The 25,067-nt window shown below is 38.3% G+C and overlaps 1 protein-coding gene across 1 annotated transcript; it reads left to right on the forward strand.

The window, feature by feature from the left end:
- The first annotated feature begins 889 nt into the window (after positions 1 to 889).
- On the forward strand, positions 890 to 13,359 carry wbp1la (WW domain binding protein 1-like a). The gene is made up of 4 exons (XM_053502438.1): positions 890 to 1,319; positions 7,205 to 7,307; positions 10,797 to 10,958; positions 11,383 to 13,359. Exons 1-4 carry the CDS (start codon positions 1,170 to 1,172, stop codon positions 12,111 to 12,113), a joined length of 1,146 nt encoding a protein of 381 aa, XP_053358413.1. The 5' UTR covers positions 890 to 1,169; the 3' UTR covers positions 12,114 to 13,359.
- Positions 13,360 to 25,067: the final 11,708 nt, after the last annotated feature.

Below are 25,067 nucleotides of genomic sequence, written 5' to 3' on the forward strand. Positions count from 1 at the left end.
CCAGAGGAAACACACAAAGCACAGGGAGAAGATGCAAACCACATGCAGACAGACCAGCGGTGAGATTTGAACAATGCATCCCATCTACTGCATGCCACACTGATGTCCTACCTGAGCACATTCAGATTTACATTCATGCAGATTGAGGGCACTGAAAACACCACAGAACAACACGGGAGGTCACTCTTTCCTGTGGTGATCCAACTTTATAACTCCCCCCTCTTTCTTAGGCAGGTGAACTAATGATTTTAGCCTGGAAACAATAGTACCAGCCTTACCTCTGCACTAGCCTCAATATCATGCACAATATCTATTAATATTTTATTTTATTAAAGTATGCGGACGCCCTGGGCTCGTGTTCTGACCAAACTCGATGGGAGCAGCCAAAAGACTAACCACATTTTATTTATCACTTTATTTCATTACTTCCTGTATTTTATTGCTCAGTTGCTTTTGGAGTCTCTGTCACGAAAATTTCCTTCAGGATTAATAAGGTCTTATCTCATCTTATCTTAAACCAAATTAGTCATTTTAACAGTTTACAAATCAGTGATGTATAAGAGGAATACAAATGTGCTGTTATTGTGAAATATTTTACCTTAGTGTACCAAACCATGTTTTGTTCCTTATCTCTTACCACATTTAATTACTCTGGTTAACTTAGACACCAGTCATTAGACATCATCCCAGTTGTTGTTCACAATGTCACAATGTGGAAAATCCTACAAAAATGTTCTATTGGTGTTTAATTTGAAAAATCATCAAACTCTAGTCTCCAAAAAAAACTCAGCACATGCAATCATAAGTAAACAGTTTTGACGTCACGTTTAAAGTCTGCTGTCCTTCCCTTTAACTCGTCACCTGATTTCTTTGCAATCAGAGTAGAGTTTGGTTACCAAGTCACACCCAGTACAGTACAGCTCACAGGCCTTGGCAGCGCCGCAGCTGCTCTCAGACTGACACACCAGGCAGCCAATGGCGTACCGCTATCGCTGTAAAACCAGGAAGTTTCTTCTTAAACTGGCCAATGGCAAAGTAAGAAGAAGGCGGGACTTCGGAGTGTACTTTCAGAGTTGTGCGGCTAGCTAGCTAGTTAGCTGGCTAATTAGTTGAAGAAATACGACTCAAAAAACAACAACAGGAAGAACAGTGGCTCGTTTGTGAGCTAAATGTCCTACCGCAGCGCAGATGTACCGGCGGCCACGAGAAAGTGTGGAATGTGGGAGAGTGAGTGTGCGGCGCTGAAAATGGGCCTGGTTATGATGAACGCCGTTGTTGGAGCCGTGAGCTCGGGGACAGCCGAGGGAGGAACCACGGAGGTAACGTTAGCGTAGACTGCACACACAGCCAAAACACCGGCTTCTCTTTCTCCTCTCTCTCTATTCCAACACCATGCGAAGCTATGTAACTCTGAGTAAGAATACTGTCAAGTCAGCAAGACACAACATTTTCTTATTTATAACTTCTCTGGCACTTTGTGTCAACTTTTCCTACCAGGAGTTGACTTATTTCACTCGCACTGTTACAGCAATTGTGAAAAGTTTGTGTGTGTGTGTGTGTGTGTGTGTGTTTTAAGCCAGGCGTTTTAATCCAAGTAACAGCGAGATTTCTGAGTTGTTATTAAACAAACGTAAAAGTTTTACAGATTATTTAAATCAATATAGTGCTAAATCGACTTCCTTGCACCTGACTTATTCTCTCTGTTTGTGACAGTTCAGTCATTTTCTATTCTATGTGGATCTCTATTTAGACAAAGCGACTCTTTGTGTAAACCAGCCATGAAAGTTTCATTCATATTAAAGGCCTAGCAGGTATAAAGACCTTTTGCCCAAAGACAACCTTCACTAATACAGCTGTAGACACAAGTTGTGAGACTCGTCCATTTTTTTTTTATTTATCTTGTTCATGTTAGAATCGAGACCTAATCACTATGTACTAAAATAACCCCAAGCACCTTGACTCATTCCTCCCTAATCAACTCGGGAATAATAGGTACATTTACTGTAGGCTGGCAGACGTCTGGAGGAACTTTAAGATTAACTTGTTTAAACATCCTTTACGGACATGCAAGTTTGCACATACTGTAGTAAGGCTTCCCACACCAGAAGATATAACCAGGACATTTGGGTGGTGCTTTTTTCCGAAAAGTGTTAATAATGCATTGTATAAAATATTTGTCCAGTCTGTCAGCTTAGGAGTGTTGTGGATCTTTGTGGTAAAATAGTTTTCACTCTAAGACAACAGCACGCTTGGACAAGATGTCTCTGGGAAGTGCTCGCATAGTGGTGCTGATATTTTACTAAAACCAAGCCTGCCTGCTCAAAGAAAACCAGCACTGTGCATACAATATTTACGTCTGTCAACTTTGTCAATATATTTGGTGGTTTCTAAATGTCGAATATCATTTCACATTACAGATTGTGCCATCTCGTTGTATTTCTTAAGGTTTATTTAACAGTCTTTAAAACACAATGTTTTCCTCCATTCTTTCTTTACACAATTTACCAAATAAATTCACCATTTCTTAGCTTGAATTTGTTGTATTTTTTTGCATTTTGTTCTGACGACTTGTATATGGTTGAGCTTTGAATATTCCGTACGCTATGAAAAGTTGTTCATCCTTCCAGTACTGTTTAATTCTTAAATCTGATAAAGAAATAGAGCTGTAACCAACAGCTTCTATAATAATTGACCAACATATCAGTTATTTTAAAGTTTATTAAACACCAATTATATTTATTTTTAAAAAGTTTATTTGCAACAATTTAATTAAGTAATACTACTAAATAACAAAATAATGTCACTAACGTCAGTGCAGTATTACTGGCACTCATCAGATAAATTGTGGCAATGTTAGAATGCTTATGTAAACCAAACAAGACATCCAGAATATTGCAATGTAAGGTTTTTTTTTTTTTTTGGCAGCTACACTATATAGCCTCATACCACACTTGCATGTGGTTCCCCAAACCACTGTTTAAAGCACACAATTGTCTATAATGTTTTTGTAAATGTAGCATTATAGTTCCCCTTTACTGGGACTACACTATAGGGTTTAATAGTGTTTCAGCATGATTCCCTGTGCACAGAGAAATGTTCTTGAAGACATAGTCTGTCAGGGTTGGAAATCGAAAACCTTACCCCCAGGCCTTCTCACTCAACATCAGTGTCTGACTTTACTAATGCTTCTGTGGCTAATTGGACCAATCTCCACAGCCACATGTCAAAATCTGGTGGGAGCCTTTCCAGAAAAGTGGTGCTTATCAACACATTATAGTGGGATAAAACATGGAACTTCATGTTCAGAAAAAAAGCATGTCAGAGTGATGGTCAGATGTCTACACGCTTTAGCCATAAAGTGTATTTATTGTACCAGCACTTTGTCATTGTCCAATCTTTACCTGGCTTTAGGCGAATTATTTTCAGTGCGTGAAATCAACTCTGAGGTTTTGTAGTTGTCAATTTGAAGACAAGCTGAGCACTGCATAATGCACTGCTCATGACAACATCTTGTAGACTAATCGTTTGTCTGAGACCATGTTTATTTTTAGCCCATCAAGTTGTCAAAGTACCTTTGTTTTGTTCAGAATAGCACAAGATAATATTCTCAGATAGGACATGAATCTTTGATGCATACGAGCATAAATGTGCAATACACTTATTCAAAAAAAAAGAAACCAATAAGGCCATATAACCCAAATGAGTAAACGGTGGTTAATAAGTGTGCCTTAAGCATGTAGACTGTTACTTTTTTTTCTTAGTACACAAACAAATGGTTACAAATCCAAAATGATATTAAGATTAAAGCATAAGTCATTAAATCAACAGCATGGTATAGAGTAGTGTCTTTCACTGTGGTGACATGTGCTGCCATTTCCATCAAATCCTTTCTTTTCTTTATAGTATAAGTAAAATAATGCACTGTGCTACATCATGCTTCATAACACAGGTCAGCTATTCAGTGATGAGTAATTATTTATATTATCTTATGTTGATAATTATCAGAAGAAATTTCGTATTTTATTTACGCTGACAACCATAGCGATCTACAGTGTATATGTACGTAATGCATGTAAAATCTAATAATAACTGCATTAAAAATCTGTTTTTGTTTAACAAAGGGCTACATTGGACTTGGTAACAAGTGAGGGAATTATTTGTTTTTGTAATATCTATATATATATATATATATATATATATATATATATATATATATATATATATATATATAAAATAGTCTATAATATATAGTGTAGCATCTCTATTAAAAACTTGCAAATTTAAGCGCTTAGTGAAGAGGTAGGTCTTTAGTCTTCACATAATAACAGCGGGCTATTCAGCCCTTTGGATATTCAGGGGAAGTTTATTTCAGCACCTAGATAGCAGAACAGAGAAAAACCTTCCTGGATGGTTTTCATGTTCCTAGTGGGCTGATGGGTCTGCAGAGAGGGTGTACTGTAGAGCTGGCACTGGTATATTTTTGGCCTGGTAGATGCAGGATGCAGGCAGCTATAGGAAGCCAGTCTGGAGAGTGGAACAATAGGGGTGGTGTGGGGGGAGTTTAGGTGGTGGAAAACAACTTGTGCAGCTACTTTCTCTGTTAGTTGTAGAGGACGGATGGCACCCCTACCAGGACCTGGTTGCGGCAGTCCAGATTCAAAATCACAAGGGACTAAACAAACACCTGTGTGGATAAGAATGGTTAAATTCACCTAATGACAGATTTATAGCTGCTAAGATAAAATCTTAAGTAATTACTTGTTTTATAGATGTTATAACTGCAACTTGTACAAAATTTACAATTTATGATGAATTGAAAAATCACAAATTTTTCTCAGTGGCAACACACATTGTGGCATCCTTTTACCAAAAATATATTTGGGGTGTAATGGTCATCCATTCCTAACTCCCTGTTGATTATTTTTTTTCTATATCAGCATGGTCTGTAATATTTTATTTTATACTTTTTTCACTGTTAGAACTTGCATACAAATGTAAGATATTGTGTATCTGAGTTTTTTCTTTTTTTGCAGCACAGATATGCATTTGCCAAATAAACATTACTTTAAACATTATAAACATTATTGCCGATAACTCATGAGCTGACTGTAATTTTAGAAAGTCTATGCAACCAGATTTATAGGCAGCTGTATTAGTTGGTGATGTGCTGAAAAGAAGTTCAAAAGCTCACTGATGCCTTGTATACTACTGTTATAATTTCACATTGTTTTAGTGTGTAAAATGTGGGTTTGTGTGTATGAAAGATTTATTTCGGTCCAAATTAATCTGATACAGTGATGATACATTTTATATAATAATCCAATGTAAATACATTAAGATTTTTAAAATAATGAATGAATGAAGTCTCTTCTAGTGTGAATTGAATAAATGAGTAATGGATGAAACTCAACATAAGGGTGATCTCTTTCAGTGTTTTTGTTGTTTGCCACATAACCATTAGACCCATGTTTGCTTTTTAAATATATCATTCTGCATGTCCTTTTTTGCTGTTATACTAAACTTCACTTTTGTGGAAAGGCTTTCCAGCATTGTGGACTGTGGCTGTATGTATTTTGACATTGCCACTAGAGCACTAGTTGAGGTCAGGCGCTAACTTTGGGTGAGGTGGTCTGGGACATGGTCAGCGTTCCAGTTCATCCCGAAGGTGTTCATGGGGCTTGAGGTCGGGGCTCTGTGCAGCACACTTGGCAAACCATGTCTTCATGGAGCACAAATTGTTTATAGGATATGGTGCCAGACACTTTTGGGCCATTTAGTTCCAGTGCTTACAAAAAACAGCTTACAAAAAAAATCTTGCAGAATTCCATAATTTTTCGGGAAACCTGCTTATAAATATGATCAATTTTATTGAGTTAGGAAGCTGTTACTGCTGCTTTGGTTACATATTGAGACAAATATTGACCCTCAAAATAACTACTACTTTTGTAAACTACAAATTTATATGGTGATATTAGTGATTTCTCCGTACTGCTGCTAGATGTTTGTGTCAGATAGACCATCTGAAAGATGAGATTAAACAGTGCGGAGATGAATGAGCCCAGTTTCCCGGATGAGCTGACATTACAGTCCTTACCATAAGTCAACTTGTGTAAAACCTTTTGTAAAATGTGCTTGTAGTGGAACATTCCTTTTGTTTAAAGCCAAACAAATTTGATGAGAGATAATATATCATGTCTTTTCAATGCTTTGAATTAATTTACCTAGAATTGTGATTTGCTGTAATTGATTGAGGACTGAGCTTTTTATTTATTATTGTTATCAAAAGTAATTATTTGTTATCTGATTTGTTGTCATCTGATATTTGTTTTTCAGCTTTGCTCAGGCCAGTACATGAACATCAGTTTATTTGCACATTAAATAGCTAATTGATTACGAATGAGTTTTTTTAATTATTATTTTTTATTAATTTTTTATTTGAGTAAAATATTCAGCTATAAAAACCTAACTTTAGTTTAGTTAGTGTAAAGTTTATGTCTGTCTGCGGGTGTCCCAAGTGTCTGATAGACTGACAGGGAGAGGCAGCACTGTCATCCTGTTTACTTGCATTCTCTGGCATGGATCGCTGCATTCTAAATGCTGGGAGTGGTGTGTGTGTGTGCGCGTGTGCGCACACTTGAGGCCAGCTATCAGTCTGTGAGTACAAACTGAACTGTACTATGTGCGGCTGCAAAACAGCCTGGGCTTGACCTTTCTTTTGTGTTTAACTGTGCCTCCAAGCTAAAGTAGCTCTTCATTGTCTCAGGAATACAGTATGCCTTATCATACGCTTCTCCACCAGGTAATCCGGGACCAAATTACTGTGTGCCTGTTGGAGTTATTTTAGCTGCCAAATGATAATACTTGTTAATTATGCAGATTATTTTTCTGTAGTGTATGTAATATGATTTGCATTGTGAGGGCTGTGCTTGACAAGATAATTCAACCACATGATGCTCACAGTTTCTTGTCTGTTAGCTTCTGTTAATGCACAAGGTGCTGATTTTTAATAATTAACACGTTTTAATAACTAATAATCAAATTAAGAATACCTATGACTTTACACACACACACACACACACACACACACATACACGTATGTGTGTGTCTGTGCACATAAGTCTGTGTATGTGGTAATCTTTTTATTATGTTTACCATATAGCCAGCTGTGTTTGTAAACTTTCTTCTTTTTTTCCCCCCCCTTTAGAGCAAGCTGCTATGCATCGGCGTGAACAACCAGACCTACATCTGTGAGTCGGGACACTGCTGTGGAGAGTCTCAGTGCTGCAGCTACTACTATGAGCTTTGGTGTAAGTAGTATCTCTGCTCCGTTATTGTTTCGGGTAATGTGATACTACATGTAACTGTAATGTACAAGTTTTAGGTGATGTAGGTCATGTTTGAACAAGCACCATCCCCAAGTCAATAAGGAATTTTTGATGGTGGTTAAATACAGTAACTAATAGCCTAACTAATAGGTAAACATAGCCTAACAGATCACATAAATCTTTACCCATTGTTTTGAGTTAAATGAATATTAAATGAAACTTTAAATAAATTATAAAGTTTGAATTTAAAGTTAGAGTAAAGTCACTTCTGACACAGCCTTGAATTATTGGTGTCATTGTCACTGGTGATTCTCCACTAAATAACTGGTAAAATAATTGTTTAGATTACAGTAAGTTATTAAAGTCTTCCACAGTTTTAATGACTGATTTATAAAGATGTTCAAAGATTAATCATAAATACTATCCTGTTTTCTGTATTTTAGTAACTTTAAATACCATTTACTGCATGATCTCATATAGATCAAATCAACTCACAAGACCAATTTAATAATAGTTAGAAAATTCATGTCATGTAACTGTGCCCCTTGGGGGTCAGCCTTCTTTCATAGCATGATTTTTACTCCTAATATAGAAGTTAAACAGCTGATTAAAGATAAGAACTTTTGTTTTCTGTTTCAGTCTTAAGTTAGAGAATGCAGGATCTGACACTGTTTACTGTAATCAACCTTATCTCTGTCTTTTTTTTTTCTGCCATGGATATAAGATCCAGTCACATTTTATTTGGGCTGCTCAGCATCACATAAATGTATTGAAACACTTTAGTCTCTACAAACTGTTTTATATTTTTTAACATGTGGGCACATTATGCCAAAGACTTCTGGAGCTTGGTAATGTGGAACTTTTGGAATTCAAAGGAGTCCTTGCCACATTTTCTGTGATGTTTTACTAAAACACTGCTTTGCTATAGTGTCTTCCATAGTATCCAGTGTTACCCCAACATTTATGCAAAGAGAATCACACCAGTGGAACTTGTGTCTGTGATGATAATGCTCATCTGGAGAAGGATGCAAATTGCTTTCATGTGACTGACCATTTTGGCATTTGTTGCTCAGTTCTGTTCGCACCCACTGGCAAACCAGCAGTATTATCAGATTACTGCGGAGACTAGGATATCACAGAGACTAATCTCATCTCTGATAATTATGGCACATCATCTGCTGAGTCAATGGCTACAATTTGTTGTTTTTCATCTAGCAGCTAATACGGCTGGGCTGGACGGGCTTGTCCCAGCGTAACTCAATCAGGTCAAGTTCCTGTAAACAGATGCCTCTCTATTTGGAGTAGTAGAGCCCACTCACCAGAAATGGCTGCTCTTTATTGGGACAAAGTTTCACACGCTTGTATCTCATGATGTCATTGACCTACACTGGCTTTTCCACTGGCTAGCAAGAATTCCTGCACAAAGTTAAGCATGTTCTGCTTTAATGATTTGATGACATTAGGGTATCAGAGCTTATTTAGGAAGAAGGTTAATTTGTTATGGATGGAATTGGCACCATATGAGAGTATTTCACTTGTCTTTGCCATTAGGAATTTTATGGTATGTTAAAGCTAATATTCGTAGCCAGTCCAGAAACATGCTGTGTGATTTCAAAAAGCTGCCATTTTTGATCATACTTTTTTTTTTCTCACTGAAGTGAAAATTCCAAGGTATTACTATATCAATTTCAACCTCCATGAATTTAAGTGGAGGGAAACAATGGACAATGTTTGTATTAAGTTAGAAACAATTTAGCTGAGGACATCTAAAGGGGGAATTCTATGTTGTGTGGGTGTTTTGAAAAATAAAAATAAAATAAATAAGAAGGAATACCTCAGAATCCACACCTAAAGCCAAAGACATAGATAAAATATGACATCTTATCTCTGTATTTCATTCATTCATTTATTATTATTTTATTTTAAATATTTTATTTAGCGTGTGATGTTTGGAACAAATTCCTTACAAACATGCTAGGCAATAAAATCTTTTTCTAATTCTGAAAAAAAAACTAATTAAAACTTTAGCACCAAATTATCTGTGTTTTCTTTTAATTAAGATGTATGTTGGACAATCATTTTGCCCCACTGAGACTCCAGACATGTTGGTTTAACACAACAAATTTGCCGCGTAAAAACAAAGCACCATAAATATATTGAGTATGAAATATTATCCACAAAGGCAGCAGCTACAGCTTTTAAGTCGACCCTCGCTCAACCATCTATAGTAGAACCCATCAAAAAGCTTGAGCCTTACTCAGTAGAAAGTAAAAAGGTTAAAAACATTATCACAAAAGTAATAATAAAAAATAAAAAGGAGAACTAAAAACGGAGTCCCAGGTCTGGCTGGTAAATCAGCCCCAAAAAATACTTGCTGTTAAACATTTAGTGTCCCCCCCCCATTACTAATAAGTAATAGAACAGATCAAGATGGTTTTGAAATTTTTCTGTTTGTGCATGCATCACATAAAAACTACTGTCTATTTGGCCGAGCTTGAGGTAACATATAGGTTTTTTCTTCATCGCAATCGGCTCACAGGAAGAGACATAAATTTTAGTTAATTACAAAATTTAACAGGTGGCATAGTAGAGTGTGTAATAAAATTCCAAACGAACAAAGTCGCGGGCACATCTAATGTTTTATATTTTTTATCTTTTATAAGGTAACCTTTTGCTTTGATGACATCTCTGCACACTCTTGGCATTCGCTAGCATGAGGTAGTAGCGGTAGCGCTTGGCCTGCCATTTCTGAAACGGTCTTCATAAAAGCCATTTTCATCGTGGAGTTTGTTGGTTTTGGTTCTTGAGATTTACTGATCTTTATTTCTTAAAGATGATGGACTGTCTTTTCTCTTTACTTAACTAAATGTTTCTTGTCGTAATATGGATTTGTACCTTAGCTGTAGTAGCACTAATAGGGCTATTGGCTTTACACTCACCCTTCCTTTGCACAAGACAACTGATGGTCTAAAGCACATTAAGAAAACAAATAAAAATGTTGCAAATTAACTCTTGAGAAGGGACACCTGAATATGTTTAACGTTTTATATTGTCTCTACACTTTTATTTTTTATTTTTTGGTTTACTATGTGATTCCATATGTGTGCTTTCATAATTTGGATGTCTTCAGTTTAAATATACAATGATTAAAAATAATAAAAAGGAGTGAAGGAGAAGGTGTGTCCAAGTTTTGACTGGTGACACCTGAGGAGCTTAGTTTCCATGTTGACATTTAAGATAGTGGTAATCTCTCACCAAATGTCATATTTGCCCCATGCAGTGCTAAGGGTGGAAGCAATTGCAAACCTGGTTGTACAACATTTCTAAGGACTTGCACAAGTTAAGCACCAAATGAAAGCCGGAGATGCGAGGCAGCCTTCATGTGTGCACATATACGTAGTTAAAACAAGTATATTTCCCCCCTAAAGCTATAAACACAAATGCAATAATAATAAGTACATTAATTTGCAGGGTTCTGGCTCGTCTGGACTGTCATAATCATCCTAAGCTGCTGTTGTGTGTGCCACCATCGTCGCACCAAGCATCGACTGCAACAGCAGCAGAGGCAGCATGAGATTAACCTCATTGCCTACAGAGAGGTTCACAATTACACCTCCCTGCCCTTCTACTTCAGTGAGTAACCTGATGGTTTTTGTTTCAATATTTGTCACTTTTCACTATTTTTCAATGTAAAATAACTATGTAGTGGAGAATGTGCATCATAATAAATGCAATTAAATAAAGTGTATTGTAACTTTTTAGTCAAAGTACCATTAAAAAAAAAAAGCAATCTGATAACAGATAAATATGCAATAAAAAAAACAAAAGAGATATAAACAGTTTTGCAAATGGGTATGCATTGATACAAATGCATCAGTAGTTTGTAGTATTTTGTATCTTTCACTAACAAAATAGAAACAAGATTTAAAAAAAAAAAGTCAACAGCACTTTTTTGTTCCCAGTTTCTCATTTGCATTGATTGTGGTAAATAAAAAAATGTACGCATATGTGTATGTTCCTTAAAAAAATCTTTTTTATAAATTATTTTCTTTTCCAGGGTTTCTGCCCAGCTACCTCTTACCTGCATATGAGGAGGTGGAGAACAGACCCCCAACTCCTCCTCCCCCATACAGTGCTTCTCAACCAGGTCAAAGCATAGATTCAGTAAGCCCTGAGCAAACCAACGAGCTGTGCCCATCGCTACAGACGGGCTCCGCAGCCACTGCATCAGAGGGCAATTCTGCTGTGCACTGCATTGAAGAAACCAATCGTCCTCCTGCTCATCAGCCACAACGTGATGCGCACAAACCCTACCTGAGCATTGAGGAGGATGGCCAGCAGCAGCAAGTTGCCTCCGCCACTTCACCTGAAATAACTAAGAATGGCAAAGAGCCCTCAAAATCTGGCGATCAAGGGCTTGATAGTTCGGAGAGCAAAGAAAAGACTGTTGGGCGCCATAGACGTTTTACTGGAGACTCAGGAATTGAGGTTTGTGTTTGCAGCCGTGGGCCAGGGGAAGGAGAAGATGAGGAAGAAGACGATATGAAGGAACACGAGGGACTTTTGGACAGAGGGGGGTTACAGAAGCAGGACTTCTGTGATAGTTGCAGCCTCCATAATGATGGCCTTCACGAGCTGGGTGATGAGGAGCAGGGCTTTGCTGGCCTAGAGAGGAGCTCGGAGCACAGGGAGACTCCCCTCCAGCGCCTCCCAATCAGCCTTCAGTTACACACTATCAACGAACAAGAGGCTCCTCAGCATGGAAACAGTGCAGATCCCCAAAGCTAAGCACAACCATGTAGTAAAGACTTTCTGTGGTTTGCTGTCTCCCCTTACTTTCCCACTGTACTGTCGTTTTTTGGCTGTGTGTCAGAAGTGTGAATGTTAATGCAGTGTGGTTAGTTAGTTAATTAATGTAAAAATCCAGCAAAGACGTTCTCAAAGACAGGCTGTGGTCAAGGACACTGCATTAAAAAATGTCATTTGTTATAAATATTACTTGCCACTCTGAACAAGGTGTAGGTAATTTTATTTTCCACTTAATAGACCCAATGCTCTGCTTGTGGTCGTCATACAAGGGGTTTGAAGATGTGGATATTTAAATAATGATGGATATAGGAGCTGTTGAAAGCTGACAGTGCGTGTATAGGGCAAGTTAATATAATTGATAATAACTGGAATTGATTATGTAAACTCCAAGTACACACAGATTTGTGACACTGAGTTTGTTTTTGCCCTACACAGTTTTCACAAAATATAATGGAAATTGGCTGCTACTGCTAGTTGTATGCACAAGGTTATTTTGTCTGCTTGTTAGTTTTTTTTTTCTTTTAATATGTCCTAATACATCAGTCTACTACTGTCATATTTTATGAAGTGTTCACTCCCCCCCCCTCGCCCCCTAGAGGTATAAGTCTGAATTTTATCAAGCACTTGGTGTCCACATGTATGTGGGCACCTGATCATCACACCCACATGTGGGTCTTCCCGTGACAGTTTCCACAGAGTTTATAGCGCATGTTTGTATAGAATGTCTTTGTATGCAATAGCATTACAGGTTTCCCTCACTGGAAAGAAGTTCAAACCTGTTTTATGACCATGACCCAGTGCACAGAGTGAGACATGGTTTGCCAAGATTGCAGTGGAAGAACCTGATTGCACGTAAGACTTTGACTTGACATCAGTGCCTGACTTCAGTATTGCTCTCGAGGCTAAATGGGCGAATCCAAAAAAGTGAAGGTAATATCTGAAATTATAACAGAAAAGGCAACTACTTGTTAATGCCCATGGTTTTAGAATGGGTACGTATGGTTGGTCAGGTGTCCACATTTTTTTCTTTATGTAGTGTGTATTTAACAAATATCTGATCTAAATAGCAAACAATCTAACCAGATCTTTGCTATTTTGAAATTAAATCACATGTAAACAACGTATTTGTAATTAAATAACAAATTTGATGATTGAAAATAAACATTTTAACCATTCTACTCATTTCGACGGCAAAAGATGCACTGGAAAAAAAAAAGGAAGAAAAGCGATGTAAGGGCTCTCTTTGCAGATCACATAATACTTAAGCAGTCTTCCAGGCATTGTCTGCCCACACAGATATTTTTAAAAACTAGTTTTTTTGTGAGTTTTGGCTCCCCCAACACACACACACTCAAACTCCATGTTAGGTCACAGTTAACTGCCCTTTCGGGAAAACACCTTACAGGGTGAAGACAGAAAATAACTGCCTGTATTGAATGATGTATACTTGTGATGCCTTTTTTCAGGCTTCTGATTGACCAGCAGGGCTTGATGGTGTGGATTATTACTGCCTGCTGTGCTTTGACAGCATGTTTTTTGTTTCCATGGGAACAAAGATTTTATTTTTAAGAATAAAAGATAAAAAAAAACATGTTTTTAAAAATGCTTGTGTGCACGTGGACTAGGCCCCAGACTGCAGAACTACTGTTTATCATTTATTGTAAATTTCATCCTCCCCTTTTAAAAGAAGCTATTAAAAGGTTAGATGCACGCCATGGTGTTCTTGTAAATCTTATTTTAATTTAATTGGTGTATGTACTGTTTATTTGGCTGGCCTTATGTTACTTTGTGCACATTGAGTTCACATCTACGACATGAAAATGCATTGTAAAGAATCTGAATTTATTACATTGCCACAAGTAAGTGAGCAATAGAGGCAGGCAATAGTAGAATAGTGCAATTCAAGTAAAAAACTGAAACAATATACTATGATATTTTCTGATAGCATGGCATGCATATTTTGGTGCCTTTTGTTTGTTTTCTATGTAAGCTTTAATTGAAATTTTCAATGTGTTTTTTTTTTTTTTTTTTTTTTTTTTTTTTGGTCTTCTTTTTCGAAAAATCTAAATTCCAGGCCAGTGTAAGTTTACCGAGCCACAAATACAAGAATAAATCAAGTGAAGGTGTGAATTGGAATGTCAGACAGTTATTGTTGTAATGCATTAGTCAGGATTGTGTTTTCACCTGAATCGTTAACTTCATTAAGGATTTTCCCCTTTTTGCCCTTGTTTATGATCCCAAACCTTGTAAAGGTACTGATTTAGTAATATGTTGCATTTTCTTTTTTTAGTTTGACCGTGTAAAGGTGCTATAAACAGCAGGTTATGCTGATTGCAGAAGAGGTTATACAGCTTCTTTGTTTATTTGGATCCCATTCACATAAGGGACATTTTGCCTTTAAAGCCCCACCCCACCTCACTAACCATTCTTTGTTCATATCCTTTTTATGTAGTAAGGATTTTCCTTTATTTTAAGGTGGTAATGAGGAATTTTTTTGTCATAATGTGGCAATAGAGGCTTCTAAAGAGTTGCTCCACTGCATTCCTACACTCTGATGTGCAAGTGTATTTGTGTGTTTGAGAGAGAGAAGAAGGTGATAATTACAGTCGCTTGTTTTTGGAGTGTTTATTTGACCTTTGGTGGGAATAATCACTAAGGCTTCCAGTGATACAGGGTGTTTAGATAGTACTCGGTTCAAAGGGCACACGTTGGCCTCAGAGATAGTGCCAGGGAAGGGTGTCTAAATAAGTGGAGGACAAACATCTTAAACAAACAGTTTACATCAGATACTGTAGCTTCTTCCTCAAGCAGTCTTTGCTAGAGAGAATAATTCTGCAAACAAAACCTTAAAGACTTTGTCAAACGTGTAAAGATCATATTGTCTTATACACCAAGTCTTTAGTTTTCAGAAGCATTAATGTGTCATTATAGATTTTTTTTTTCTCCTTTTTTCATTTTTTGTTGGTGCTTAAGCTGTATAGTAATGTTGCTTAAAAGGGTTATGTTTTTGTGTCATCTTCATTTTCCCATTTCATATCTTGAGACCAAAAATATATATTTAAAAAGTGGAAATCAAAATTAGTTAATCACTGCAGTATGAGTTTCTATTTTTTTGCCTTAATAAGGTATCCTTGCACTGTTTTAATTTGATGCAGTAAGTTTGTTTGCTCGAAGGTGACGAAGGCTTTAGAAGCCAATTGCTCAAACTTTAGCTCTGACCTGAGACTTGGTACTATTTAAATTTTGTATCTGTAGTTGCCTTTTTATAAATCTGCTATGGATAACATTTTGTATAAAGTCTCAACCAAATGAATATCAATGTCCATTACAAATAAAACACCTTGAAATTATGGTTGTTTTGTGATAAATGATTGGTTATATTCTCTTGATTTAGACTACTAAGGCAAACAGGATGGGGAAAAAAAGAATAACCCATTCATATTGTGTAAGTAGTTAGATCGAAAGCCAAACATTGATACTGATACGAATTATAGCAGATTGACTAATTTTTCCCTTTTGAGCATAATATTCGCATATTACACTATTATTTTCTGGTCAGTTTTGTTTAAGAATTTTTTTTATACTGAAGTAGTGAGATTTTATCCACACTGATTGCTGTTTTGCAAAAATAAATTGTTGAATTAACATATTCCATTACCTTTATGTCTTATTTGCCACTTAGCTCCAGATATGAGAAGTGGTTTGTGTGTTTTTCAGATTGATTTATTAAAGGTTGGCCATTTCTAAGTCAGTGCAATACACACAAACAGTACATCCACTGCTACTAGGACAATGTACAAAAAAAAGCAGCTTTAAAAGGTGTCTTAAAGTAGTTGAGACTTAGGGGCAGGGGTAGCTCAGCGGTTCAGGCATTAAAGTCTGACGGGAAGCTCCCAGGTTCAAACCCCACCACCACACAGTTGTAGGGCTCCGGAGCAAGCCCTCTTGATCTTAGTGTCTAACTCTTACTGAATCTTTCTCTGAAGGTTTAAACCATATAAACGGAATTATGGCAGCTTGTTAGTGTAATAAATCAATTTCCCACTGGTGGATGTGTGGTGCATGTTGAATCTGATAGCGTGATAAGTTATATTAATATATATAATTAAGAAATTTATATAAATGAAGTGTATTTTAATATTGCTTACTGTTTGAAAATTTGTGACAAATAAGATATAATGGAAAAAATAACCAGTTATCTGTGGATAATGTAGTAAATAAAGAACTGTCCACTTAAACACACTGGTTGTAGTTAGGAGTCAGGAGTAGATGATTATCAGTAAGATCAACATCCTGAGTGCTTGTGTTGGTATTCTCCGAGCAGTATTTGGCACAGAGGAGATCATCTAAGTAGATCACTTCATCCTAGAGCCTATCACAGGAGATTTAGGGCACAAGGCAGCCCAGAGGCAGAAATTGAACCCTCAACCCTGGAGGTGCAAGGCTAACCAAGTGCTAACAATTAAGCCACAATGTGTAAAGAACTGTCTGACACATATTTAAACCTGGAAGTATAGTGCTGAAGTGTCAGCTTTATGGCAAAAACGTGATCGGAAAAAAATTATAAACGATTGTGATAAAAAATCAGTTGATTTAATCAATGTTTGATAAAATTGTAAAAAAAAAAGTAGAAATCATATTTAATAGTGAAATTAACAGGATTGTGCAGCCATCAGAAAACTACTTGTTAGTGAAGCAAATTGAAAGAAAGTCTCCGGTTTGCTAGGAAGCACAAAGATTGGACATTGGAGCAATGAAAAACATGTGGTATGAATCCAGGCTGACTGTATGCCAGAGCGGTGGGTGTGTCACTGTAAGAGGAGAAGCACATGAAGGAATGCACCCCCCAGGAAGAGTGCCCACAGCATAAGTGTGCAACTTGGGTGCATGTCTTCAGATAAAGAAACTCACCCTGGAGTTGGATTCAGTGTCTAAGCATTTTTGAGAAACTGCAACAGTAAAAAGGCGAAAAAGGCCAGAGGTGTCAAATACTTCGTCACCTTACTTAAGTAGAAATTTTGGGTATCTATACTTTACTGGAGTAATTATTTTTCAGTCGACTTTTTACTTCTACTCCTTACATTTTCACGCAATTATCTGTACTTTCTGCTCCTTACATTTTAAAAATAGCCTCGTTACTCCTATTTTATTTCAGCTTGTCATTCAAAAAACAAACAAAAAAAACATCAGGATAAATTTGACTGTGGTTGGATGAGATTGTGGTTGGATGGGAAGTATAAACATACCATTTCGCCACCCTATTGGTTGGTACACGATCCATCGCACCTGCACATGACGTCACGTAGACGAAGATGTCCGTGATAGAGACTCAAGATTCAAGCGAAATAGCACAACCAAGCACCAGCGAGGAAGGTAACAGGAATGAAATATATATATATTTTTTTCATTTATAACTTGGATTAATCATTTATTCTGACAGCACTAATGTTTATTGTAGACAACCATACAAGGCTAATTGTTACTAAGCCTGCACTGGTACACTAATTTTTTTGTATGTTGCCCTCACAGATTTCTGCAGCTAAGCTTGGATGTACATTTACAGTCCAATAAAGGTTACTGATGACATGCCTCTGAAGTTAGACTTTTTGCACCATTAAAATACTTATAGGCAACTAGTTATCATATCTTCTTCTCCATGAAACATTGTAATGCTCAGTAGTACCCATCAATAGTAGTACACACTCTTTAATATATTTGCATTGTATTAAAATGCATTTTTTTTCAATTGCCATATACAGTATCCAAAATCACTATGGCTGTTAAAAAAACAACACATTGTTCTTTTTTTTTATCACGTGTTATTGCAGTATATAGGCCTGTGGCACAGCCTAAGCTTTTATCCTTAATGCTTTTCCCCCCTCACATTACTTTTACATTAAGTAGTTTTGAAACCAGTACTTTTACACTTTTACTTGAGTAAAAAGCTTGAGTTGATACTTCAACTTCTAAAGAAGTCTTTTTAATCCCTAGTAGCTATACTTCTACTCAAGTAATGAATGTAAATACTTTTGACACCACTGAAAAAGGGCCATTATACGTAAGGCACTATGCCTAATTTTGGACATAAACTAAGCTAAAGGACACTGATATACAGTAGTAGATGACTGTCCAGGCTGAAAGAAATGCTTGTGTATGATCTATTTTTCTTTGTGATAAAGCGAGATCCACCATTGCTTAGGGATGTGGTAAATGTTCGTAAAAGGTGGAAAAATGATGGCTCAACCCACAAGTGCAAAGTGAAATTTATTTACAGTGCCAGGAAAACGCGCAGTCCACTGTAAATTAAGTATATTTACAAGTGCACAAAAGAGACCCAAAGTACCAAAGAAACAAAACAGCAAAATAAAGGGGAACAATCCCAAAATTATATACAGTGAGTATCCACAATATACCATTATAAAGTTTGCTCAAGGCACCACAGTTGCACTCTCACTTTGACTTTGTTAACAAGCAATTAGTTGGAGTCTGGTCAACTCTTTTATAGGCCAGACGCCGCACCTTCCTGGGACTTCTCATAAATTGGTAAGTACGGCCAGAAAAGAAAACGGTACTTTACCCATTATTGCCTATTTTAATCACATTTAACTCAACATTTAACTGTAGTTATTAAAATAACTAAAATAAAACATTCATTTACAAAACAATGCATTTAGCACTGGAATTCTCTACACACACAAATTCAGTCACCCCTCCTGACATTTAGGCAATGGTCTGGCCAGGCTTAAAATGTACATATTTACAGAAGCTATTGGCTATTGGACGGCATGGTTCAGTCATAACTGCTCGCCGCCCAGTTGCTCTGTTTGGTCGACTCAGCATTGCACACTGGAGTGCTGTTAAACATAGCAAACAAACCAACAATACAAAACAGCACAACACATTAACAACGGTGCAACATGAATGTAAATGTCTGGGACTATGAACACAGGTGGAAGAGGAGGGAGTAATGTATAGTATGTCGGTGGTAAGCATGTGTGTGTGAGAGAGGGAAAGTGTGTGCGTTTGTTTGTGCGTAAGTTAAAGAGAGAGAGAGAGAGTGTGTGTGTTTGTGTGTGTGTATACCAGTGTTGCCCAGCGGTGACAACTAAGCCAGCTTTGTCACATTACCTTCCCCCTCTCCAAGCTGCACACTGGCTGGGAACCGGGACAGGTAGTTGGCGATCACATTTTGCTTGCCTGGTCGATGTCGTATTTTAAACTTGTAAGGTTGGAGGGCTAAGTACCACCATGTAACTCTGGCATCATGATCTGTCATGGTTTGGGATCTGCCTCTAAAATGTGGCAAGCATCCCATGCAGGTCAACAGGAAGGACGGTAAATTGGTACAGCCCCATCGGAGTCCAAAACGCGGTGCACGGTCTAAAGGCTAGATCAAGGGGCACCTGCCAGTAACCCTTGCACAGATCCAAGGTGGTGATGAACTGGGCTCACCTTATTTTCTCCAGCAGATCATCTATACACGGCATTGGGTAGGAATGAAACTTTGATTGGACATTCAGTCTATGAAAGGTGTAATATGTGCTGGATCATTTTGGTCTGCCCAGGCCTCTGGCAGAACTAAGCAGGAAACTGGTTCAAGAGGAGTTAGCTCTTCTCCCTTCACATCTTCCAGGTGATCCAAGCTCACCACTGACGGTCGTTTTTGAGGTCTTACCTCTGAACCATCATCCTCCATGTCTTCCACCTTTTGTATCAGAAGCGACGTCTCTGTTGCCTTACCGGTCAGCCCTTTATATTCCTTTAGTAAGTTCACGTGGTAAGTCTGTTTGGCTTTCCCTTTGTTAGGGTGGTGGACCTTATAGGTCACTGGCCCCATTTTGCGGACCACTGTGTACGGACCTTGCCATTTGGCTAACAGTTTGTTCGAGGATGTTGGTAATAAGAGTAGCACTTTCTGCCCCGTTTGGAACTGTCGAAGCCTCGCATGTTGGTCAAACCATCCTTTTGAGCTCTTTGTGCCTCTTGTAGGTTTTCTTTAGCTTGTTCCCCGTACTACTCAAATCGGTTCCTCATCTCCAGCACATACTGCACTATGCCCTTCTCCTCGGGTCTGAATGCAGGGTCCTCCCAGGCCTTTCTCAGCAGGTCCAATGGCCCCTGGACTTGCCAGCCATAGAGGAGTTTGAATGGTGAGAAGCCAGTTGAGGCTTGCGGTACTTCCCTGTATGCAAAAAGCACAAGAGCCAGCCATTTATCCCAATGACGTCCTGTATTTGCAACAAACTTACGTAGCATGCTCTTCAGGGTTTGATTAAACCTCTCCACCAGTCCGTCCATCTGTGGATGATAAGGACTTGTTCTGATGGCGGTAATGCCCAGCTGACAGTTCAGTTGCCCCATTAGCTGTGAGGTGAAGTTACTTCCCTGGTCCGTCAGGACCTCCTCTGGGATGCCTACCCTGGAAAAAAGTTGAACGAGAGCATGAATGATTTTAGGTGTGGTAATGCATCATAATGGGAAGGCTTCTGGAAATCTTGTAGCATAATCACTAACCACCAGGATGTACCAATGTCCTGGCATACTTTTTTGGAGTGGGCCTACAATGTCCATGGCGATGCATCTGAAGGAAGCAGAGATTACAGGGAGAGGGGGCAGGGGTGCTTTTCCCCGCTGGGAAATAACACTGTTTTTTTGACAGATGGGACATGTGTTGCAATTCTGTACATCAGTGAATAGTGTGGGCCAGTGGAAGCGTGAACTAATGCGTGTGTATGTTTTCTGCTCACCAAGATGGCCAGCCCAGGAGACAGTGTGTGCTAAATGTAAAACAATTTGAAAATACTTTTCATTGCACATTTTAGTTGCATTCTCACACTCAGCCCTTTTAAAGAGCGACTTTAAAGACTCATCTTCCTTTTGTAACTTAGAAATGTCATTTGGGATCCTTCAGCCACTAACACCAAGACCATTCACAGACATTTTGAAGGCTGGGGTACCCAGGTACTTTTCTAACCGGCGTGATTTCTAGGGCCCTTAGTCCTGCCCTGCAACAGTGCGTACAGTACCTCTAGGTGGTTGAGTGCGTAGACCTCCATGGTGAGCATTCATGTACTGTTGAGCTAGCTTCGCAGCCGCCAGCCCAGTTGCCGGCTCATGTTCCCGCACCCATGTGCGAGCATCAAATGAAAGCACACGGAGAAATTACTCTAGGATAACAGATCTCCTCCTAGAGTGCACCTCAAGACATACCCATCGTTAATACAGGTTCCTTAAGCAGTGGTAGGTTTCTGTTGGTGACTCACCCACTGGAACAGAGGATGCTCGGAAGCTCTGGCGGTAGGTCTCTGATGAGATGTTAAATTTCTCCAGCAAAACCTAAAGTGCTTTCTTTAGGTCAGCGTACACCTCTGCCTGCTCCTCATCCATTGCTAGGTACGGCTCCAGTGCTTGCCCTGTCAGCAATGGGACAAGTCGATAGCTCCACTCTTTCTTCGGCCACCACCAGGTCCTGGCCATCCGCTTGAACTGCCAAAGATAGTTTTCAATGTCTTCCCCTTGCTAAAAAGCTGGCAGTTTTGGTTCATACCGCTGTACTGGTTGGCTTGGTGCAGGAACGTTCCTGGGGTCTAGATAGTTTAGATTAGTAGAGTTTCCTGTTTCCTAAAGATTATATTTTGCATTTGTGGTGGGATAACTTACCAGCTTGGTATACTTGTGACTGATCTGTTTTATCCATAAATAGTTATATTTTGCATTTATGTTAAGAAATACAACAAAAGTATAGAATTTAGCTTGCTTCAGTAATTTATTAAATAAAATGTAAGTTTTGTGGGCTTTAAATCAATACAGTATTTTATATTTATGAAATAATTGGTAAGGTGTTTAAGTACAGCAAAACAAAATATAAGCCAAAAACTTTAAGCAATATGAAAAATTTGTCACTTTACACTCAAAAGAATGGCACTAGTGAGCTCCACCAATCATGTCAGTGGTTCCTTGACCTGCACAGAAGCCACACTGGATCTCTGGGAAATGGCCTTGCTCTGGGTGCTTCATCATGGTTGAGAAGAACACAGGTTAGGATCTTTCTCACATAAATTGGTAAACTTTGTTAGTTGATTGAGCATGGCTGGCCATGACCATCTCTCTAAGATTTGTTTCTTGTCAGTGCCATCCGCTCCGAGAGCTTGGGATGATCCGGATGATGGTGGACCAGAGACTGTTCTTAGGGGTCGTAAAAAATATATTAGTGTCATGCCTAACTGCAAAGACTCAGCTTTTGAGCTTAGCCGGGCAGTGGTGGCTCAGAGGGCTAAGGCACTAAGTTACTGATCGGAAGTTTGATCCCCAGCTCCAGATCCCCAGAAGAAGGAATTTCACTGTGCTGTAATGTATATGTGACAAATAAAGGCTTAACTTAGCCAAGGGTTTTGCATAAAAGCTTGACTTGGACTGTGCTAAATAAGATGATGCAGGTAGCTTTCTTTGTTGCACAGTTTTATTTGATACATAGAAAGTTATGTATTTTCTCAAGCAGTTCTTGGATATTGGCATCATTTTTGTCCAACCAGTTCTCGTGCCTTCTTATGCCCAGGACTTTGAGTCTTGACTCATTGTTTGGAAAACCACTGCTCAAAATGATGGGTAGACAATTATATATAATTAAACATAGATATATACTGCATGTACAAAATGTTTATACAATAAGCCTATACTCTACCTCATGCACTGTTTTCCCTGGGATATGCCTGTACACAGGATAAAGAAATAAGCTTTCATTACTAGATGCACCAGTAGAGGTCACTATTCCTGACTCTCATAAACCAAATTTGTACATAAATGTACATTAATAAAAGTCAGGGGAAAAGATGGATTTTAAGCATGTGATTTAATTAGATTTTTTAAGTTAATGTGTAAAAAAAAAAATTGTTCTTGAGATCAGTTTAGTTGCATATAAGGAGAAATCACCAAAATGGTCAGGTATAGAATTCATTGGTTGGGGCAATTATAAAATGTAACTTTACAAACTTCCTTATCTATTATGTTATTTTCCAGATTGTTTGATGAGTTATTTCTTACCTGCATAAAAGGATGGGGTGAACAGACTGCAGCTCCTGCTCCTACATACAGTGACTCTCAGTGCGGATCCCCTCATGCTAAGCATGACCATGTACAGTAGTAAGAAGACTCTCTGTGCTTTGCTCTCACCTTACTTTCTCACTTTACTGTTAACCGTGTGACTGAATTGTGGATGGTTAGATTAATGTAAGAATCCAGCAAAGACATTCTGGGGTCAAGGACACTGCATAAAAGAAATGTATTCATTTGCTGGGTTTATAAACATTTCTTTCCACTCTGAACAAGGTGTAGGTTTTTTATACTTTTCACTAACTAGACTTGATATAGGGCACTGCTTATACTGTAGTCAGTTTGTTTGTTTGTTTTCATGTTTGCAGGTAACACGGGTTATGTACATTTTGCCTTAATAGAAAATTTAAATGAGCTAAAAAAAAAAAAACTGAATTCTAGGCCACTGTGGGTTTATAGAGCCTTAAATAGAAGATTTGAAGTTGTGAATAAGTTGCTCCATTGTATTCCACTCTGATGTGCAAGTGTGTGTAAGAGAGAGAGAGAGAGAGAGAGAGAGAGAGAGAGAGAGCAAGTGAGATATATATATGGAGAGAAGCGATTTACAGTTGCTCATTCTTGGAGTGTGTTTACCTGACCTTTGGAGTATATATTCACCAAGGCTTCCTGTGATACAGGTTGTTTAGATAGTGCTTGGTTCAAAGGGCACATGTCGCCACAAGTAGAGGACATTTTAAATTATCTTAAACATTTTACACATCTCTGCTTTTCAGGGCTTTTTTGAGCACACTGACTGGCATATGTTCAGGGAGGCTGCGAGTGATGGTGACTCTGACAGTGTGACTAGCTGTCTCCAAGATCACTTCTATATGTGCCGACCAGAAGCTATGGGGAATTGCAGAGTTGGGTGTCCTGCTGAGGACCTGTGACTCTAAGAATTGCGAGGACCAAGGTATCCTGGGCAGCGAAACACAACACTTAATGAATATCACAAGACATGTTGCAGGGCATTTTTCCAGATACACTGAACAGAAGTAACAGGTTAATGACCACCCCAGGAATACTACTCCTTATCCCAATGGCCAAGTTTGTGTTTTAACACAGCTCATGTGAGGAAAGCTCTATGCAGAGTAAACCCATAGAAGGCTGCTTGACCAGAAAACATTTCTTTCACAATGTGCCAATGTGCTTCAAGAACACACCGTTTTACCTACACCCAAGAAGTTTTCTGCTTTAACAACTACCCCTTAGTCACACTCATGCACCAGCATGAAGATCTTCAAGAGGATAGTTATGAGGCACATCAAGACCCTGCTACCCCTCTCACTGGACTCTTTGCAGTTTGCATTCTGTCCCAACCATTTAACAGATTATGGACAAGTAGGAGCTCTGTACCCCTAAATGAAAAGCTGAGCCTGCTGTACCTAAATTCATCTATCTGTAACTGGATCCTAGACTTCCTGACTGGAAAACCTTGATTAGTCCTGAGTTGCAGCACCATCTCTAGTACCACCAAACTGAGCCCTGGAAACCCTCGGGGCTGTGTGCTCAGTCCACTGCTGTTCACTCTGCTCACTTAAGACTGTGTCGAAATAAATAGCACAAATTATATCATAATGTTTGCCAATTAAATGACTGTGGTGAGACGAATTCACTAGAATGGTAAGTCAGCAATATAGAGGAGGCTCATGGAGATTGTCAAAAGCACCATATTCATTGCTGTTCACCTGGTGGAGAACCTCAACTGACCCCTTAACAACACACTGTAAATTATGTGGTTGTATATTTTCAGTAATTTTGTAGCAGCAGAGTTGTTGATTTAAAAGTCTGTAAATAATGATAATTTCTGCTGTAACGTCTTTACAGTAGTCTACTGTTATGAAT

Source organism: Clarias gariepinus, chromosome 8, assembly GCF_024256425.1.
Source record: "Clarias gariepinus isolate MV-2021 ecotype Netherlands chromosome 8, CGAR_prim_01v2, whole genome shotgun sequence".
NCBI classification, from domain to species: domain Eukaryota; kingdom Metazoa; phylum Chordata; class Actinopteri; order Siluriformes; family Clariidae; genus Clarias; species Clarias gariepinus.

What these genes read in the sequence shown, in the direction of transcription:
- wbp1la (XM_053502438.1), top strand. Translation starts at nt 1,170, where the DNA reads ATGTCCTACCGCAGCGCAGATGTACCGGCGGCCACGAGAAAGTGTGGA. An exon ending in CCGAGGGAGGAACCACGGAG is followed by an intron (nt 1,320 to 7,204) that starts GTAACGTTAGCG and finishes CCCCCCCTTTAG; the next exon opens with AGCAAGCTGCTATGCATCGG. An exon ending in CTCCCTGCCCTTCTACTTCA is followed by an intron (nt 10,959 to 11,382) that starts GTGAGTAACCTG and finishes TTTCTTTTCCAG; the next exon opens with GGTTTCTGCCCAGCTACCTC.